The sequence below is a fragment of the Seriola lalandi genome, unplaced genomic scaffold (genome assembly GCF_002814215.2).
Source record: "Seriola lalandi dorsalis isolate HSWRI2012SDOR001 ecotype SW California unplaced genomic scaffold, Sedor1 jcf7180002054474, whole genome shotgun sequence".
Taxonomy (NCBI): domain Eukaryota; kingdom Metazoa; phylum Chordata; class Actinopteri; order Carangiformes; family Carangidae; genus Seriola; species Seriola lalandi.
The window spans coordinates 1,877,147-1,896,425 of record NW_019525027.1 but is presented as its reverse complement, the minus strand read 5'-3'; the positions used below and the strand labels follow the sequence as shown (position 1 = coordinate 1,896,425).

The 19,279-nt window shown below is 41.2% G+C and overlaps 1 protein-coding gene across 3 annotated transcripts in view; it reads right to left on the bottom strand.

Annotated features, from left to right (window-relative positions):
* Positions 1-719: 719 nt before the first annotated feature.
* nfatc3a (nuclear factor of activated T cells 3a) overlaps positions 720-19,279 on the bottom strand; it is a 63,622-nt gene continuing 45,062 nt past the window's right edge. For 2 of the 3 annotated variants that reach the window (XM_023411959.2, XM_023411961.2), the window contains exons 7-10: positions 18,405-18,460; positions 18,098-18,224; positions 14,818-15,900; positions 720-3,972 (exon numbers count right to left, since the gene is read on the bottom strand). In XM_023411959.2, coding sequence (XP_023267727.1) covers positions 3,896-3,972; positions 14,818-15,900; positions 18,098-18,224; positions 18,405-18,460 — 1,343 coding nt within the window. In that variant the 3' untranslated portion in view covers positions 720-3,895. The remainder of the gene's footprint in view (positions 3,973-14,817; positions 15,901-18,097; positions 18,225-18,404; positions 18,461-19,279) is intronic. The other variant, XM_023411962.2, reaches the window with a different exon arrangement.

The window sequence follows — 19,279 nt, the reverse complement described above, 5'->3', positions numbered from 1 at the left end:
AATACATTTTAAAAGAGGTGTGGACAATCTTCGGTTCAACATGCAGTATGTCATTTACAGCAGATATTTACAAAGGCAAAAATCAAGTAATCAGAGACAGAAACTACATGGTGCTATATCCTGTTAGGAGGCAACTAGCAGTTACACCCACACTTAGAGTACAATAGGGGCAACTGTGTTCACCATTCTGGTAAAACTCCTTGCTGGCAGGTGAAAATACGGGGATGGTGATTCCATGTTTGAGCTCCAGGTCATCAAAGTGGGCTGGCAAACGAGTGCAGGAGAGACATGCAAAAAAGATACAAATTTAGGGCATGATTTCACTTTTAGTGGCTTTAATACTGTAGGTGTTTTCAAGACACAGTATCATCAGCAGATATTTTATGACTGGATTCTATAATATTTTGTAAATACCACCAGATGGCGCCAAATCAGACGTTTTCAAATTCCGCATAATGGCTTGTGAATCGCTTTAGATTCACTTAGCTGAATGTCATTGACATAAATTAACACCAAACCATCAGTGAAACACAAGTGTTTACAGTACATTACTACTTTTATGTTGGTCTAGTAGTGTCACCTATGAGTAAATACTTGCAGTGTGTTGAGTTGTGAACGGGTTAGTGAGACAGTTTTAGAAGAACAGAGAGAGAGCACAGAGTTGGTAAAGAAAAGGCAGCTTTTGTATAAAATGTAAAAAGGAGACACAAAGCCGTAGCTGAGTTTTCTGTTTTATTGATATACACTACTTTAGAGCCTACAGTATGATGCAAGGTATTCCCTTTGAATAATTTCAAAAAGCACTGCAGTCTTAAAAATTACAAAAATTTTAACATACAAAATATACAAGAAATGACAATACAAGGCTCGGTAAACATCAGCTAAACCTGTATTTCCCTTTTATTTTACAAAACAATTTCATATATGTATATGTGTATATGTATATATACATATACATATATTCTCAACACTCATACACGTCCCCGACCTTTTAGGAATGACATCCATTTCAAAGTATCAAAAATAGAGTTGTACAGTCTCTGTTGCTTTACCATAATGTAAAATGGGAACATATTGTTCGGTCTTTGGTTGTGACAGAAGAGGACGGCAGCCAGAGTTTACTGTCAATGCTGGTTTTGTTTCTTTTTTTTCTTTTTTTTTTTTGACTCAAGTCTTTCAAGCTGCAGAACCAGCTTCATATGCAAAAAGAGCCATCTCCCTTCTCCCACCCAACCCTCAAAATGTCCACCCTGTGCCCCCAAAAAACAAAAAAACATTATTAATAATAATAATAATAGTTACTGACTTATGTCTTAGTCATGGAAAAAAAAAATCAACCCAGAACAGCATACAGACACACTGACAAACTGGTTTTCAAACAAGAGTTAAGGCATCCTAATAGTTTACATAGTGACATGATACTCTCACTATCTGAATGTTTATTTTTTTCTGCTCTGTGAAGTTCATAAGCAACATTACAAATAGTTTATAATCTCATTTCTTATATTTAATGTCATGTCTCACATTTGCTTCTTATAGTTTGCATAGCCTAAATACATGTGTGTGCTTCTGTTGTTGAAAATAGGTCTCTTAAAATTCCTGTCTTCTGTACATCATATTTGGTACAAACACCAACCAACCATCCATCCACACACACTACTCACACATACACACTCACACACACACAACTGAACCTTTTAAGATGCTTGCACTGTGTCCTCGACAAGGCAGATTGGCTGACGGACAAATCCAGGATGCTAACAGAATCAATCAAGCATCTACAAGTCTACATTCTACTTCTATAGGCATCAAGGTCTTTTTTGTCTTTTTCCCCTCATTTTTAAAGGCATTAGGCAGAATTTTAATGCATAGCAGAATCATTTTCACCTGGAAACTGACTTCAAACCGTCATAAGCAACACTCCTCAGCTCTCACATGCAGGAGCATCATTGTCAAGCTTAAGGCAAAAAAAAGAAAAAGAATGGAAATCTTCAAAACCAGAATCTGTGTCTATCTGTTCACATCCTCATCGTATCTGACTAGAAACCTCCCTGAAAAAACTTTTCTCACAACTGTGTTATTGCTGCCGGACAGGCTCTGCATATCTGTCAGACCAGGAAATATGAATGAAGTTTTTGATTGTGAACAGCAAATATTGATTGTTGCAAACAGGGGGATGTGGAAGACCCAGTTACATCCAGATGTTCTCTAGACGTTGGGCATTTGGGAAAGGGCGTGGGGGGGTCAATACATAAATACAATATATAGAAATCTGTATAAAATACACTAATTAAAACTTTTGTCAAATTATTTCCCATTATATGTCACCTAGGCTGTCATACGTCACAGGTATGGTGCCTGTCAGGAAATAGAAGGCACACAAAGGCCCCTGGGAGCTCTGGGGAGTTATTGCATGAAAAGAAATTTTAGAGGCAGAGAGGTTTTGTCTCTGTGGACGAATAAAAACACTTCTCTGTAACATGGAAATAATGGGCATCTTCAAATCTGAATGAAAATGATCAGGAGGGTTGACTCATCCCACTCATCCTTCATCAGGATTCATGAAATCGTATCCACACGACCCGAGTCACACATCTGTTTATGAAATAATATTACAGTCAAACTCAAAGCCAGCTGTGCAAAACAAAAAAAAGAAAAAAAGCTTTCACTACCATTCAAAGCTGCTAAATGTTAATAAGGCATTTGTTCAACTTGACAATAAAGAAATAGAGGAGAGGGAGGACGTACAGAGGAGACAGAAGGGGGGGGGGGGGGGGTCATGTACAGATATCTACATGGCTGCAAGGTTTCTACAAGTTGTGGAATGTTGCAGGTTGCAGATCCCAGACCAGCGTCAGAGGAACTCGCTCCTCTCTGCCAGACCCCTGCAATTGAGACCTGAATGGTTTTATTATTTAAAAGGGAGGGGGAAAAAAGGAGTGGACAGTGTTGTCATCACTAAGCCATGAGCCTTTCTTTACACAGCCTGACAGTTTGGTTTGATTTGGATTTGGTGAACAGATTTCATAGCTAATGATTCATTTGTCAGGTCTATAATGCCCAACTTCCAAAGGTGATTAGTTTTACCACATCATCTCACGTCGTTCCTCACTTTCACTCAGGCAAACCCAGAATACTGTGTGGCATCCTGGGAGTTGCAGTACACTGAAGAGTATAAAAACGCTGTCTGAGAAACTCTTTCACTTCAGCCTTCTGAATCCCAGCTCTGGCTTGCTGTGACAACACTGTGCACTCCTGAATCTCTCTTATGTTTTTATGTCTCAAGACGTCTTCATTCATGAAGGTCAATGCTGGTGAGGGAGGGACGACGAGACGTACTGGAAAGTGAGTGCTCTGAACTCACAGAGAGCTGATTGGTCAAGAACACAGCAGTGCTTTGAAGGGTCAGGCACACACCTAATGAAGAGGGATGGGGGTCACATTTTGACATCTGAAAACTAACGACAGCTCTGAGCAGTGGATGTGTGAAGAAAAAGCCTGTTTCTTGTCACTGCTCCACATTATTCTCCAACCATTTCACCCTCGGTGTAAATCGACACGGCTGCATTCTCCTGCTCACTTTTCTGTTAAATCTGAGTTGTGAGTTCTTTGTCTATATCTCTAAACTGTATCGTTTTAAATGAAATCAGATGAGACAAATGAGAGTGTCTTCTTGTCAGGCTGGTGGTCTAGCAGGCCCATGAGGCTTTAACAAGTTCTCCAACCGTTTTCTGTCTTTGACCAAAGTCTTGTCTCCTCCTGCTCTCTTGTCCCATCACACACAGGACCAGGACTTTGGCCAGGAGCAGGGTCCATGTTAGAGCTGTGGGGCTGCGGGGTTAAGTGCTGGAGGGGATGGTTCATGAGCCAAAAGGCCGAGCTGGGGGCCTGAGGGCTATGACTGGCTGTGTGCTGACAGAGGACCGTGGGCGCTGGGGGACTGGGACATGTCTCTGCCGATGATTTCATTCACTATGAATAGAGAAACACACACAAAAAAAACACTTATTAATATTTAGAATTGACTTCTGTTTGCTTTGTGGCAGCACATTTCACTTTGTGTCCACTACGTTTCTTTCCAGCAGAGGGCAGTGTTGTTCCACACCGAGTTTCTCATAAGACTGAAAGCTTTAACTCAAACAGCCAAGAGCTCAAAGTGGAAAAACTCAGACAGACTGACAAACCCAAAGGTCACAAAGTCATGGCTCTGACGTGAGATATAATAACTCCTGACAGAACAAATGAGAGAAACTATTCCATTCACTAAATGTGCCAGGTCTGACCTTTGTTTGAGTCCAAGAAACGTTACCAGTTACCACAGCACACTGACTCCTATAAACACCGGCCAGCCAGCGGGGGCAGTCCGTTACTTCATTAGAGCTTTAATGGTGGTTCAGTTCATTTCCTCAGGCCTGTTCATGGGGTTTGTAAAACTAAACTATTATTAAAAAAACACGTTGTTGAGCCCAGAGAGCCACTCAGGCACAGCGAGGTTAATTACTCCCGAACCTGATTTTAAATAAATAACAGATAACTTTTTCTCTGTGCTGTTGCCTGTTTTTTTTATTTTATCTTTTTTAGCCAGCGTGCGTGATTGTTTTACATCTGCAGCCTCCATTCAGTATTTACACTTAGACCACAAGAGACACAGCAGGGAGCTTGTAAAAACTGCAGCCGTGATGTAAATCAACTTCAGATACTTTGACATGGTGAGGAAAGACACAGAGAGGACAGAAAGGACAGAGAGAGGGAGAGGGAGAGATGGAGAGAGAGAGGGAACTTTGGTTTGTTGGGAATTAATGGAAAATATGATGTGAATGTTTTTTCTATTATAACAATATGTGTCTGTAGTTTTTGTCCTGAGGCCTCTTTGTGTGATTTCTCTGAAGTGTTTTAAAGGTGATGATGACTGGTCAGAGACAAGGAGCACAGAAATCAGGCTAGGCAAACTGGTTTGGGGGGGTGCAGCAGAGCCCTCTGGCCCAGTTTGACACTGGGCGATTTACAAGCAGACCTGTCAGTACATGAGTACATGACAGTGAAAACGAAGCTTGTTTACTCACCACCTATCTCTGTCCATTTGTGCAACTGTGCTTTCACACATACCACAGGCAATAATAAACAAATGTTTTACTGTAAGTCAGTTTTTTTTTTTAAAAATGGCAGGGGGGGTGACTCAGTCAGCGATGACGAGCAGCCATCCCAGCCATCTCTGTTTCATGAGAGAAAAGAAACTGTATTTAAATTTGATGACACACACAGAGGACACTAAACTATACATCTGCGAAACAAATGCCTTCAATAAAAATGTTACTACAACCTCCATCAGTTTAGTAAAACATAGACATCAATGTAATCTTTACATTTAAAATCTTAGTTTCCTATCTGTTTCACTATTTACTACACGTCCTCCATTAAACACCTCATTCATTTTACATTACATCGGTCACAGGACCAAGAGTTTTAATATAACTGTGCTTCACTGTTAATTCTGTTGTTTTATTTGTTGTTTTCTGCTACTTGCTTTTGTGTCTGGCCACCATCACTCACATCATCCTGTTAGCGTGGGAGGCTCTTCCTTTCCCATGTCAACCATATTCTCACACACACACACACACACACACACACACACACACACACACACACACACACACACGCGCACACACAGAGTCACACTTACAGCACCACCACGCACTTATGAGACTAGACTGTGACTATCAAAGCAAACATTTACCTTTGTATATAGAAGGCTGCGGTATAATATACAACAAGTTGGCCAGTTTATCGATTTGTCAGACGAATCCATTGGTGAAATAAAACGGTGATGGAGGACTACACATCTCCTTTAAAGGGCATGACCTTTCAAAAGACAAGCGTGCAACTGTGCTCAAAATAAACAGCATCTTACAAGTGTTAAAGGACCACTGGCACAGCACAGCAGCTGTATCGATAACATGAAAAAAGCTCGTCACTGTGCTTCTGTTGTCCAACCTCAACACTGGCTTAGTGAAATTTAGATGAGAAATGTTTTATATTTCACCCCTAACACTGTTGACACAGAACAAATGTAGAAAAGACCTTAAATGGGATTACACTCAACTTTAAAAATAAAAGGCTGTAATTTCAACACTTATAACTTAAACTGCTGGATCAATCACAGGGCAATATTTACAGGCCTATCATAAGCCAGCTGCACATCTGAACTCTTATGTGGTAAACTCTGTAGTGCAGTTAATTTATGGGAGTGAATCTGCTCCAACACCGCAGTAATATGAGCAAAGTAGTGTGAACTGCGACAGACCGACATCAAGTGGGTGTCTGCAAAAACATATCACTTTCCGCTGTACCGATTAGATTGTTGCAGGGGCAAACATTAACATATTGACTGATAATTTAACTCAGGAGAGACACGCTGAGAGCAATTAGCATAAAATGACCTAAAAACCTGTGACTCAAGCAAGTGTAACTTTAGAGTTATTCCTCTCTATTTGATTCATTTTGAGGCGTCACTCTCGATATTACAGCCGCACTCGATGTATAAAGTCAGACAAACTGATTTGGTTGGCCGTTTGAAAAAAGTTGTACTTATTGTTGGAAGAGAATTTCCATCTCAGTCTCAGAACAGACTTAAAATGCAAATAAGGAGACGGCGCCTCGGAACATTTATGTCACATAGTCGTTGTTGTTTTCCATCTGAGTCTATGTCAACAACCTACTGAGAAAATAATCAATTTTATGATCAAATTTGGCACGTAAGGAGGCAAAACTAAAAATATAAAGCACAAATTAAACTTCAGTAATCTACAAAAGATTCTTTCTAAAGGAAAACAAAAAAATGTAAACCTATAAAAAGTTCAATTGATAAATAGAAAATAAAAATAATATATACAATAATATATAATATTTTCCATTACACAGAAGGTTAGTTTTCCCAGATCATTGTCAATCTATGCTTCAGATACAATCACTCAATTTAAGCTGGAACTCCACACATCAATGATCCAGAAGTGAAAGAGAGGTTTGAGTCGAGCACGGCCTGTGACAAGTTTCATATGCTGATGTTGTTTTCTCAGATTTACTGGTATTGTTCATGACAGTGCAACAGAAAGCCGGTGTAGTAAGTGTGGCTCCCAATGGCTCCACCGAAAGGAGATCCTCTGCAGATGACTGGGAGGGGGGCTCCCTAGTCAAAATATACATCTGCAGTCAGCCGACTACTACTACTGCAGGTGCTGCTGCCAGCAGCCTTTCACTATCACCCTCACATGCTGCCCTGTGAGCTTGCATGAGTTAAGTTGTTGATTTGGCAGCATATTTTTCACCATGCAGACACATTTTATCATGAAAATATCAATTCTAATATTTAGACCCACATCTCTTTGTGTAATGTGACATTTTCTTTAGCAGTGGTGGTAATCAATTCTCTGCACAGCTTAATGAATACAGAGGAACATTTGCCATTCAGTGCAGAGAAAACAGGGGAAGTCTTAAATCTCTGCGAACTGGGCTGGTAATGGTCATTTGCTGGGTTAAGCACTGCTACTGACCGGCAGTGCTCATCAGTAAGAGTCAGGAACAAGCAAGAGGGTTCAGATTAATGTCACAAAACTGTGCACAAGAAAGACATGACGCCTGCATCCTGAAAAAAAAAAACCTCACTCACTAAAACTGTATCAACAAAATGTCATACAGACAGACATTTTGTAGCTTTTAAAGTAAATTGTAAAACTTGAAATGAATTTATTGTCAACTCTACCTATGCTAAATTAATTGGTGTCAGGGGATTCTTTAATTTCCTAGAGACCACTGTGATTAGTTAATCTCATTTCTAAAGTGCATGTCCATGGAGGTATATTGAAAAGATTTCCATAATGCAAAACAGGGATGAAAGGGGCAGATGGACACTCAGTATGATAAACATGTCAACTGTCCAAATGGAAAATGGGTAATTATCATAACCCTCTATGACAAACTGAAAAAAGTTCCCTGACCCAGGAATAAAAAACATTACTCTGGCAGAGCAGCTTAAGCAAATAACTTGAAGATCGACTGATTGTTCAGTCCAACAAATGAAGACAACATGCCACAATGGAAAACATTTGTGCAAAGGGAACAGAGAGAGGCAAGACTTGGTTTGCCTGCAAGAGGGAATATCAAAGCACACAGTTTCCATTTGCAGGGCCCTGTAATGACATGCATACGTCTTCACAAAGCCTCGGGTATGAGAGCAAACATGAAGTAAAAATCCACTGAGCGATCGCACACATTGGAAATAGACGGTCAGTTGATGGAATTTGTATTGAAGTCTTCCAGGTCTGCTCAGTAAAGCCTTTTCTGGTTCACTCTTTTAACTCTGCTGCTGCTGCTGCTCTGTGACCCTTTTCTGTTTCATTTTAATTTCACTTTTGGAGTAAGTGAATGAGTGGGTGAGGGCACAGAGCACACCGGAGAGGCTTGTTAAAAAGTCAGTTTCTCAAAGTCACTCATCTCTGTGAATCATCTGTGGATTTCCCATCTGATTTGACGGTAAGTGATTCACAAGACTTCCATCTTTGATCCACGACACAGAATAGTGGCTCCGCTCAGCAGATGACCACAGGACTGGGCTTCCGGAAGGAAACCACTGGAGCCCCAACGGCCACCAGGGGAGATCGACAAAGCCCACTAGAGTAGTTAATAGTACATACTGTAGGACTTATCAGCACAGAGCATGAAGCTGATGAGTTTCTGGTATCAAAACCATAATTACACTTTATCTTTTCCTACAATTCAATGGGTGGTGGTGGGTCATGAATAAAAATCGGATTTGTTTTTTTCACTTAAGCATAGTTCTGGTCAATGTTTCCTGTTCCATACAACCAAAGAGATGCAACTAATGATTGTTTTTATTATATATGATTTGTTTTGTCTATAAAATCTATAAAATGCTTGTTATAATTTCTTAAAGCACAAGGGGAAATCTTCAAAAACCCTGTCAGTCTTTACTACCACATAAGACAAAGAAAGCAGCAAATCTTTACGTATGGGGGACTGACACTTTTATTTTTGTTGATCAATAAACCATTTGCTTTTCAAAAAGTTTAAAATTGGAGTTGAGAAAAATACTATTTTCTGCATCACGATGACATCAAACAACATATGGTGGCGACTTAACAGCAGCACGCTACGGTGACTCACCAAAAGCTCACAGAAAAACTCAGTGTTTACACACACTCACACACACACTTGCATACACACATTTCAAGAGGTCTGCATTTAGTAAAGGGAGTGAAATCTACTCCATCACATGGTCAAGTCTTCATTTGTGCACTGTGAGAAATGTGGAGAGTAATATTCATTTTCCAGTCAAACACTGGCTCTCGAAGCCTGGCTGACGAGCGCAAATCAACACCGACACACAGGAAGAGCAACAAGAGCAGCACAATGCAACGCAACAGATAAAACCATTGCAAAATCCACATTATGGTGGCACTATTCATTTTCCTAATTATATGGCATGTAAACATTCAGAAGCATGAACTAAGAGTAAATAAGTTGCTCTCAACCCCACTGAGGGATTTTCAGGCTTCCCCTCCTGTCTAAAGAAAAAGCAGCACTAGCACAGTCTCCACACCAGACTCCAGCCTCTGCCAAGACCTCTGCATTACACTCTCTAAGTCCTTAATTGTATGGAAAGATGACAAAGAAAGTCAGTTTCCCCTTGTTTCAGGGGAAAAGACCAGCAAATATTTGCCATTGTTTTTAATGAGCAGCGGCAGCAGCAGCAGCAGCAGCGTTCAACGGAAACGTATTTTCCTTCCACTGTTGTTTTTTCATGTTGTCAAATCAGGAGTTCTGTGTTACTTCTCTGTTATGGTTGGCTAATTGTGCCATGAAACCTGTGACTAAGATGGTCCCATGCATACACATGCATGAAAAAAATAAAAAACAATAGATGATTTATATCTGCTTATTTCATACAAGTAATCACAGTTAAATTAACTACAGTTATGTTTACATTTCTTTCTGGTTGTGTAAACATGCGTAAAGATATCAGATTTATGAAGAACTAGCTTGTCTGATGCAATTTCTCCCATGACTCCAATGTTTCATAACAAGGCTGCTCAGCCAGCATTGCCAATGCTTTTACTGTAAATGGCTTTAATTTAACCTTAATTTACACTGTTGATCATTGAAATAACGATTAATGAAGCAGGTGCATTTGCAGTAGGGAAAAAAAACATCTACCAAGTTCAAATCAGTTTTTCAGGCCTTTCCAATGGGAAAATGTGAATCAAGGTAATTTACAAAGGGAGCCAACAAAAAAGGTCATTTCCAAGTCTAATTTCATGTTTAATTTAGTTTGGGATACACCCGGAGTCGTATTTCTTGCCACCTGTCAAAGGTAAATCCAATACTCACTGGAATTTTCTCTGTGGCCTGGTCAGCCAACTCCTGAGAAAGATATCCAGGTCTTTTTTGGATTGCTTGAATTTGGCCTCTTCACCACTCACTTGTTTTACTCATTTACGGCTCTCAGCCATTTTGCAACATTCAGAGAGCATACAGTCAGAGTGTGGGCAGAGAGCAGCTGCCCATGAGCTTAAAACTGTGAAGACTGGGATGTTGATTCTCAGTGGGATCTGTCAAGCATTTCTCACTGCAAATGACAATGCTTGTCTTTATGTTAAATCAATAGTTCAACTTTGCAGGACTCACCTGAAAAAAATAAATACCACTCTCTCATTTCTCTCTGCTAAATATGAAGCCACAGCAAGCAGGTGGTTAGCTTAGCTTAGCATAAAGACTGGAAAAAGGGGGGAGCAGCTAGCCTGAGTCTTTCTCATAATATCTTGTTATCTTGTATGATTTTAAGGGCAATCAGTGGAGACCTCATGAAGTAACTGCTTCCCACCAAGAAATAGTCCATGTCATTTATAAATTTAAAATTCTTTTGTATGGATTAAACAAATAAGACGTGCCATGTTAATTAGAAAGCTTTGGAGGTGCAGGTGGGGGTTTCTGTTGCCTTAGAGAGAGCCAGGCTATCTCCTTCCCCCTTTTTCCAGGCTTTATGCTAAGCTAAGGTGGCTATAGTGGTTATAGCCTCATATTTAACATTCAAACAAGAGTGTGTTTCTAAAAAGTCTGTACCCTTGTAAAGATAGAAAAACAGAACAATAAAAAAAAGTGTATTTAAAAGCGGACACTGCCTCGTATATTTGATTACATCTACAGGATAATGTGTGTGTCGCTCCTTGTGTGTGTGCTGTGTCAGTGTCTCTCTCAAGGCATGCAGGCAGCAGGGCTCGGCCTATTCTTAACCCTCAAAGCTGCGCTCGCAGTTTGAGGCAGCTGTGCATTTGGGCTGGGCAGGGCCAACAAAAGACCAGCTTTTGTTGTGGACACACACTGCGTACACTACCGACGCTGCGGTTACTGCTTAAACACGCACACAGACAATCACACACGTGCTATTTCTCCCCATCCACACTGTAAATATAGGGATCGTCACGCACTGATTAATTAGTTAAATGCACAGGTCGGCAGCACAGGGGCTTCAGATTCTGTCACCATGACTGCTGTAATCATCCTCACAGGAGGGCCCAGTCTTCAAGCCACTACTATGTTTATAAAGTAGCCAAACACATAAGGGCCTGACGTGTGACGTCACACATGGGATAGATGGTGGGCATTTATTAAAATTAAAACAATAATAATATTCTGTCAATCATCTATACCTGCTGATCCTAAATCATTTAATAGGAATAAAGTGAATACAGCCTGTACTTGTTTATTTGTTGAGGTACTGACACTCCATGGTCTCTACACCAAATGGCCAAGCAGTGACCATGAAAAACCTGTCTTTGATAATATTTCATGATGGCAGCACCCAATCCAACTTTGATCTGTTAGGTCTTAGACATCAAAGCAGAAGAAATACACAAAGCTGCACATTTTGGTGACATTGAGATACATCCCATGCTGCTTTGGTGGAAACTTCCTTCTTTGCTGTTCCAGTTCACTGCCTTTGTTAACACCTTCTCTCTTTTTTTTCATTGCAAAACCTAATAAAAATAAATCCTTGCAGGCTGTCAGCTATAATTTCAAAGCAGCCATTTTTCATTTCATACATATCATATGACATTTTTATATTTGGATTAAGTAACTGTCACATCTTCAGTTAATATTGACATAAACAATATAAACCGTAAAAAGCATTACATTTTCCAGTGTACACTTCACTTTAATCTCAAATGCCAAGTTTATTTCAGATTGAATGTCTCGGCTGAGTGACCCTGCAGTGGGGTTGGATCCTGAACTTGTCTGTCCATCTGTCTGTCAGTCTGTCTTCTCACCTCCTGTGTCTCCTACTTTACACACACACACACACACACACACACACACACACACACACACACACCAAGACACACACCAAGACACACATCGCAAGCATGCTCTGGTGTGCGTCACAAGGGCCATCTGCTTGCTAACCAGAACAGTTTTCTACACATTCACAATCGTATTCCCTCTCGTGCCGCTGACACAAGTCAGTGATAGTTTATTTCACGTACGATAAACATATGATATCGTGCAAAATTATGATCCGGCCTCTGCTTCATTTTTATACAGGCCAGAAAGCTGTTTAAAGATAAATGTTCCGAAACACATTGAATGTTTTACTTAAGGGTTTGGTGTGAAAGTTCATGGGTTGATGGGAGGAAAGGTAACGCTACCTCATCCTCAAATGTCTAAAGTCCATGTTAAAAGAGTGACGTGCTGATGGCAGTTTTAATCACAGTAATTGTAGATAGAAGGTTGGTATCCCTTATTTTAACAAAATTAATCACACAGCCAGACCTAGTGGTTATATACACTGCCTTAAAATGTCCATTATGCATAACTGCTTTAAGGTATCATTCTGGATATTTGAGTCTATAGATAGCCAGCATAAAGGTACCTCTTTTATATTATATGAATCTACGTGCAATTGCGGTACATTTGCATATGTCTGTCTACCCTCATCTATCTGTCTGTCAAACTGGGGTGAATGTGATCTACTTAAGAGAGTGTGCTGCGACCTCCTAAAACTCAGAGCTCGGTGAAGCTCCACGTTGCTACTTCAAAATATGGCCTACAGAGCTGGGCTGGCACAGAAAGCTATTTTTAGCCACAGGCTCAAAGGGAGCTTACATTCCCGGTTGAACCGTGTCACTCACAAACTTTTCTCACACTTTTTTCAGTGCGAGCGTAGCCAGCTACTTTCACAGCGGCTGTGTGTCTGACTGTGCCTGTGTGACAGCGGGAGAGACCGACTAAATCTGACTCACTGGTTTTATGTGAAAAAGTAAACAGATATAATGTTTGCACACATGCATTCACATGTGAGGCTGTGAAAAACGAGTCTGACGAAAAAGCTTTGTCATCAGGCTTTTTTACACAGGTAACATGCTTAAATGTGTATTAGGGTGTGTGTATGCATAAGTATTATGCACTGATGAATGAAGTGGTTGTTGGTCTTTCACACGTGACTTATTGACAATAGCCCTGTGTTAATTAGGGTGACCCTTGCTAGCACACATTATCACACCTACCTGACACAGCTTCACTGGGCTATTTATTAACCCTAAACCTTTACAACCCTGATTTGAATATGGCACTGGGGTCAACAAAAAACACCAGACGAGGCTCTGAATGGCAGATAAGGAGGTAGATGATTTAGAACAGCTTGAAGGAACATATTTTCAGTAAAGAAGTAGAGTTCATGGATGAGAGAAAAAAGCTGCTAAATGCATGTGCTGACTCCATGGTCAATTGTTAAGTCAACAAGTTCTCCTGAGCATCCTAATTAGAGATGTTAACGCACGTACACTCTCACTCGCATACACACAAACACACACAGGATGTAATTACTGCAGCAGCACACAACTGTAGCCTCCGTGTTCAGCATGTAGCACAAAATGATGCAATCCTCTCCCTCTCCCCAGTTCCAAGAAGTCAAAAAACACAAAGTGTAATTAATCTCCAAACTGCTGCCAGAGATATAAAAGCTTAGCGATTTACAATTAGGCCCTTTAATATGATACTATAGTTATCAGTCCTATTGTGTCTATGTTATCCAATACTAAGTCACTGGACCCCCCAGTAATGAACCTGTGTATACAACTGTGCGCTGCAATGACAGATGAAACACTATCACCTTAATCAGGCATCAAGGTTTCAGCCTCTTGAAAATACAACAACTGGTGCTCTGTATTGTTTTACATCATCAGATACAAATTTATCTTGCGAGTCACATATTGTAGGGTAAATTTAATCCCTCAGCGGTCGCTTGTTTTAGACTGTAAATGAGATTGATCACAGATGGGTGCGCTCTAAATATCTCATGTAGAAGGACAGGGTCAGGAAGGAAAATGTGATAATGAGAGCAGTAAGACTGGATTGACAGAAAACTGAAGAATGAGAGTCGAAGAGACATTTAATGACACACAGAGCAAGACGGACATACTGTACACAGGGAAAGAAACAAAGGTCGATGGGGGGGCAGTGGGTGTCCACTGAGAATCTTTGTCTGAGATCCAGCTTCTCTTTTAATTGTTTTTAACTGTTTCAGATTGGCCTTGTCTATGTGCCTGTGTGTGACTGCCTCCATGAGATTCAAGTTAAAATAAAATAAAATTTTCATTGTCATCCTGGCGCTTCGTTCTCACTTACTGAACAATAAAAGTATACAAGGGAGGTATTTCTAAAACTGGTTGATGCTATTGCCCTCAATGGCTCTCAGTGATTTCCTGCTTATCAGACAAAAAAAGCATGACATTTCTGTAGTAGTCTTACCATCATCCAGCGTGATGTCCTGCAGGCCGATAGAGCGGAAAGTGGGCTCTCTGTCCTCGGGCTCCTGCTTGATGTTCAGCCTCTCCCCGTCCAAAGGGAAGGGCCCCTGAGGGCTTAGAGGGTGAACCAGAGGGCCGGCTGCTGCTGGGGAGAGACTGGCCATGACTGGACTTGTAGCTTGGGGAGAAGGCTGCTGTTGGAGGGGCCCCAGAGGACTGCCGCCTGAAGTAGGGGAGGAGGAGGTGGGAGACTGGTAGGGCAGCGAGTGGAGCTGAGGGGAGGAAGGCCCAGAGTGTGGAGAGGGGATCATCCGTGGTGGAGGAGCACTGGACGGTGTGGGGCAAGAGGCTGACCTTTGACTTACTGGGTGGTAGCCCATGGCCCTCTGCAGCTGGGAGGAGTGTTGCCCTACAAGGGGGTGACCACTGGAAGTGGGAACCTGGGTGGGATTTGGAGAGCAGTGATAGCCTCCAAGTGTTTGGAGGTGTGGGGACGAGGGGGAGAGCATGGGTTGCTGGCTCTGGGGAGACCCAGCAATGGGATTGGTGCTTGAAGAGGAGGGAGCTGATGGTGAGGAGCAAGGGGAGGGGGAGTACACCATCCCCATACCCATTGGGTGTGATGCTGCACTGGGGCTCTGCTGAAAGGGCATCCTCTCATAGCCCTGAGGAGGAAGGCTGGACTGGCCATTGAAGGGCAGGCTATGACCATGACTGTGGCTGTGCTGCATAGGCTGGTAAGAGGGCCGGGGAGGAGCAGAAAGAGGAGCAGGAGCAGAGCTCGGGTGGAACGTCATGTGGCAATCTGCAGGGGGGTGGTGCAAACTGCGACTCTGGAGGTGAGGCAGGTGCTGGAAAGACGGGGAGCCCAGGGAGGGGCAGGTGGCCTGCAGGGGTAGCAGACCAGGTCCAGAGCCCGTGGCCAGGCCGTGAGGGGAGCTGGACAGAAGGTTGTCCGATGGGTGGCCCTGCTCAGGAGAAGGCAGCTGGGTGCGCACCAGACTGGTAGCATGTGCCAGGGGCATGGACATAGGGGGTACTGCAGGAAGGTCCAGCTCGTCTCTGTGCTCCTGTTTCACCATGACTAAAGAGGTATACACAGAGAGATGTGATGAAAGAGGAAAGACAGACAAGACAAAAGAGAAAAGCCACATTGTCAGTTATGTTCGTCAATCAAATACTGCAACAAGAGAAAGAAAGAAAAGCCTTGCAATATATAAATTTGTCAAGTCACTACATTGCAACATTGATGGTGTCACTGCTATTTTTGCTTCAGGTATACTAGTCGAGAGACTTCAACTAGCTAAAAAAGGAAGGTGTTTCAGGTTTTTCCACATTCTCAACCCCCACTAATTCTCTCAGTCTGTGGCTTTAAAGGTGAAATAAGTCCAGTACAATCTGAAAAACCAGTCACAAGAATCTCAAAGCAGTGAACAGTATCTGAAATGTATGGATTATGAAATGAGTCTCCTCCTTAAAAAAAAAGCCTCCCAAATATGGAGTGACATTTTGATAATAAATGGGGCCATTCCCTTTTACTGTGAGAGCTCACAGCACTGCTATGCCAATCGGTAACCTATTTCCCAATCTGGTGCCTTGTGACAGTGAGTTTTATTTTTATCCAGCTCTGAATCAGAGGGAGAGCATATGTTGTCAGTCTGGGTGCCATCATGTGAAATGTTGTGTGGGAAGAGGAGCTGAGTGCCCCCCAGCCCAGATCAGACCAACAGAACAAACGAGTTCACTGATCGTGCCCTCTACTCACCCCCGTCATGCCTGTGGGACTGAGAGGCAAGACGCACAAAAAGGCCAAACGGGGTTTATTCTGGCTGAAAATGGAGCCAGATGGATATCAAGGGCAAGGGAAGGGTAATATACTGTAGATTTAAATTATTGTTGTTTATAATTGAAGTCAGGGTTCTCTCATTTTTAATGCAACATTAATACAGCCTCAAAATTGAACACAACCATGTGAGGTTTAGCAGTGTTTTCCCTGAAAAGTGTTTGAAAAATATTGATGCCTGTCTGACAATGCAGCAATTTCAAAATACAGATCTTATTTTGCTCCCCAATTTTAACTGTAAACATGTTTCTAGTTGTGTTTTCATGTTTTCAAGTGTTTTCCAGACAACCTTCTTAGAATTCATCCTTAAATTGGGCCATGGCCTTTGCAGCTCAGCCCACGATGAAACATGAAACACAACAGATTGACTGAATTTTTTTTTCTTGCCACAATAAAGCAGGCGGTGTCCATGGTGACACTAGTGGTGTCAGCGACCCAGCCTGACTGACAGAGCAGGGTTATTGTACTCTGCTCTGATTGGCTGCCCTAATCTGTAAACGGGGAAAACAGGAACTGCCTGTGCCGAGTGGGCGTGCTTGCAAACAGAAAGGCTGGGTGGGTGGAGGGGCAAGGCTGCTTATACACGTATACACACACACAAACATACACACTGTTGCGGTAAAAGTCAGGGTTTGGATATGTTGCACAAAATGCTCACATGCTATTATATTCCGCCAACGGTGTTTTCAGTTTGACTAGCTTGAAAAAAAAAATACAATAACAATATCAAATAGCAAGGCAGGAACTTGATTTTAATGAAAAACATTGAGGAAACTTTAAGATCAAAATATCATGAGCACTGAGTTTCCTTGCTGCTAAAATAATTATATCAAACCACAACTCAGGGGCTATGTATAGTAAAAGTTTCCTGGATAGCAAAAGATTTGCATCATAAAACCCCATGCAAATACAGTGCATGTGAGGAAAAAAAGTTGGCTTGGAAGTTTGAGGAGGCTTTACAAAATAAACAGTTGGCAGGTGCCGATGTTATTGTTAGTGGAAGAGCCCCCTTTAAACCACAGCAATGGTTTCTTTGGAGAGAGAAAGAGAGAAATTGGGTTAGTGAAACCCCTGTGGAGAAGCCTGCAACACAGCGAGCACGTTACAACTGTCTCTGCTGTCAGTCAAACTCCTTGCCATTGCCTTGGGAGCTTCAGTACAGCAAGAAGTAATACACCCAAAGGAATATAAAGCAAAGCTTCAGACAATGTTTTCATGTAAATGTCTGTAAAATTAGTTGAAGAAAAATTACTTAAGGTCTCAAATACGTTAGCATCTAAAAACAGCATGAGATTAGCAAAACTCTGCTACCTTGTCTGACTTGTTTTGTTCCCCAAGGATTTTGTCTTTAAATTTTGCAGTTATGAATTTAAAATAATAATAAAATAATCTATAAAAATAAATTCTTGATGGCCTTCTTTAGAATCTCTCATCTCACCTGAAAGGTAAGTGAAGCGTTGTGATTGGCTCCTTTTCCGCTTGCCATTGCAGACATAAAACTGCACCTGCACAGCTGAGCCCACAGTCTTACTGTGGTAGGGAGGAACATCTACCACGATGCACGACTATGAAAAACATTTGATATCATTTACAAACACATAATGCCAACAAAACATCTTGCAATTTACATATATTAAAATAAAAATACTAGCGCAAACATTTATCACAAACAAATATATTTCACTGCAAATATTACAGACAAAATGCTATAGAATTACTGCACAGGCAAATAAATGACTACTTACTCCTTGAGTTTTCTCTCGTATTATTTTTGCCTCAACTTCCCATTGTGGCCGTCCATCTAAAAGGAATGTTTAAGAAAAGACGCGTAAATAAACCTAGTGCCATAAACAGGAAAATACACTACACACAAGTTACAATGTATCTGAGAACCTTTTACTGTACATACTGGACCCTCACATCTTTTTTCGTTCATCATTCCTCTCACTCTCCTCTCAAAATCACAAAAATTGTGATGACGCAGAGTACAGCAGCATTTTATCACATTCTCACATACTTTCTATTTTTTAGACAATGCAACCTAAATCATCCAGACATGCAACTTGAAAATACAACTTTAAAATAGGCATAAAAAAATATTTTAGTGGAGTGAAAATGAATATAATTTACTGTAAAATTGATAGCTAACACAGAAGCACAGAAACCCAGGCCACACATGATCACCTATTACTAAAGCTTTTTCATTTAGACCTCTGTTGAAGCACAGTGATATTTTTCAAAGTAGCTTTCCCCATCTGGAGTAGCTCTTTCTCTATTTTCTGTTTTCCTAAAGATGATGTCAGTGTACAGTGCTTTCTCAAACAGACAGGGCTTAAGAACCAGATGAAGCTTCAGAAAAGCACACGATTTCAATTTGTTCTGGGGTACCAAGAGACATCAAAATGATGTCATTTTTAAAGGCCCAGAAGCCCCATGGAGAAAATCTTAGCAGCTATTAAATAGTAATCAAATGTCCAAATATCCTGCTGTTTGTCTTGCCTGGTTAAAATTATGGAGAGAGCAGTGGAATAATTGTATTTATTTTAAAATGCCTTTACACACTGCCAGGTTTCTGGCTAGAAAACATCCTTTCCAGTTTTCCTATGAGGGATCTAATTAT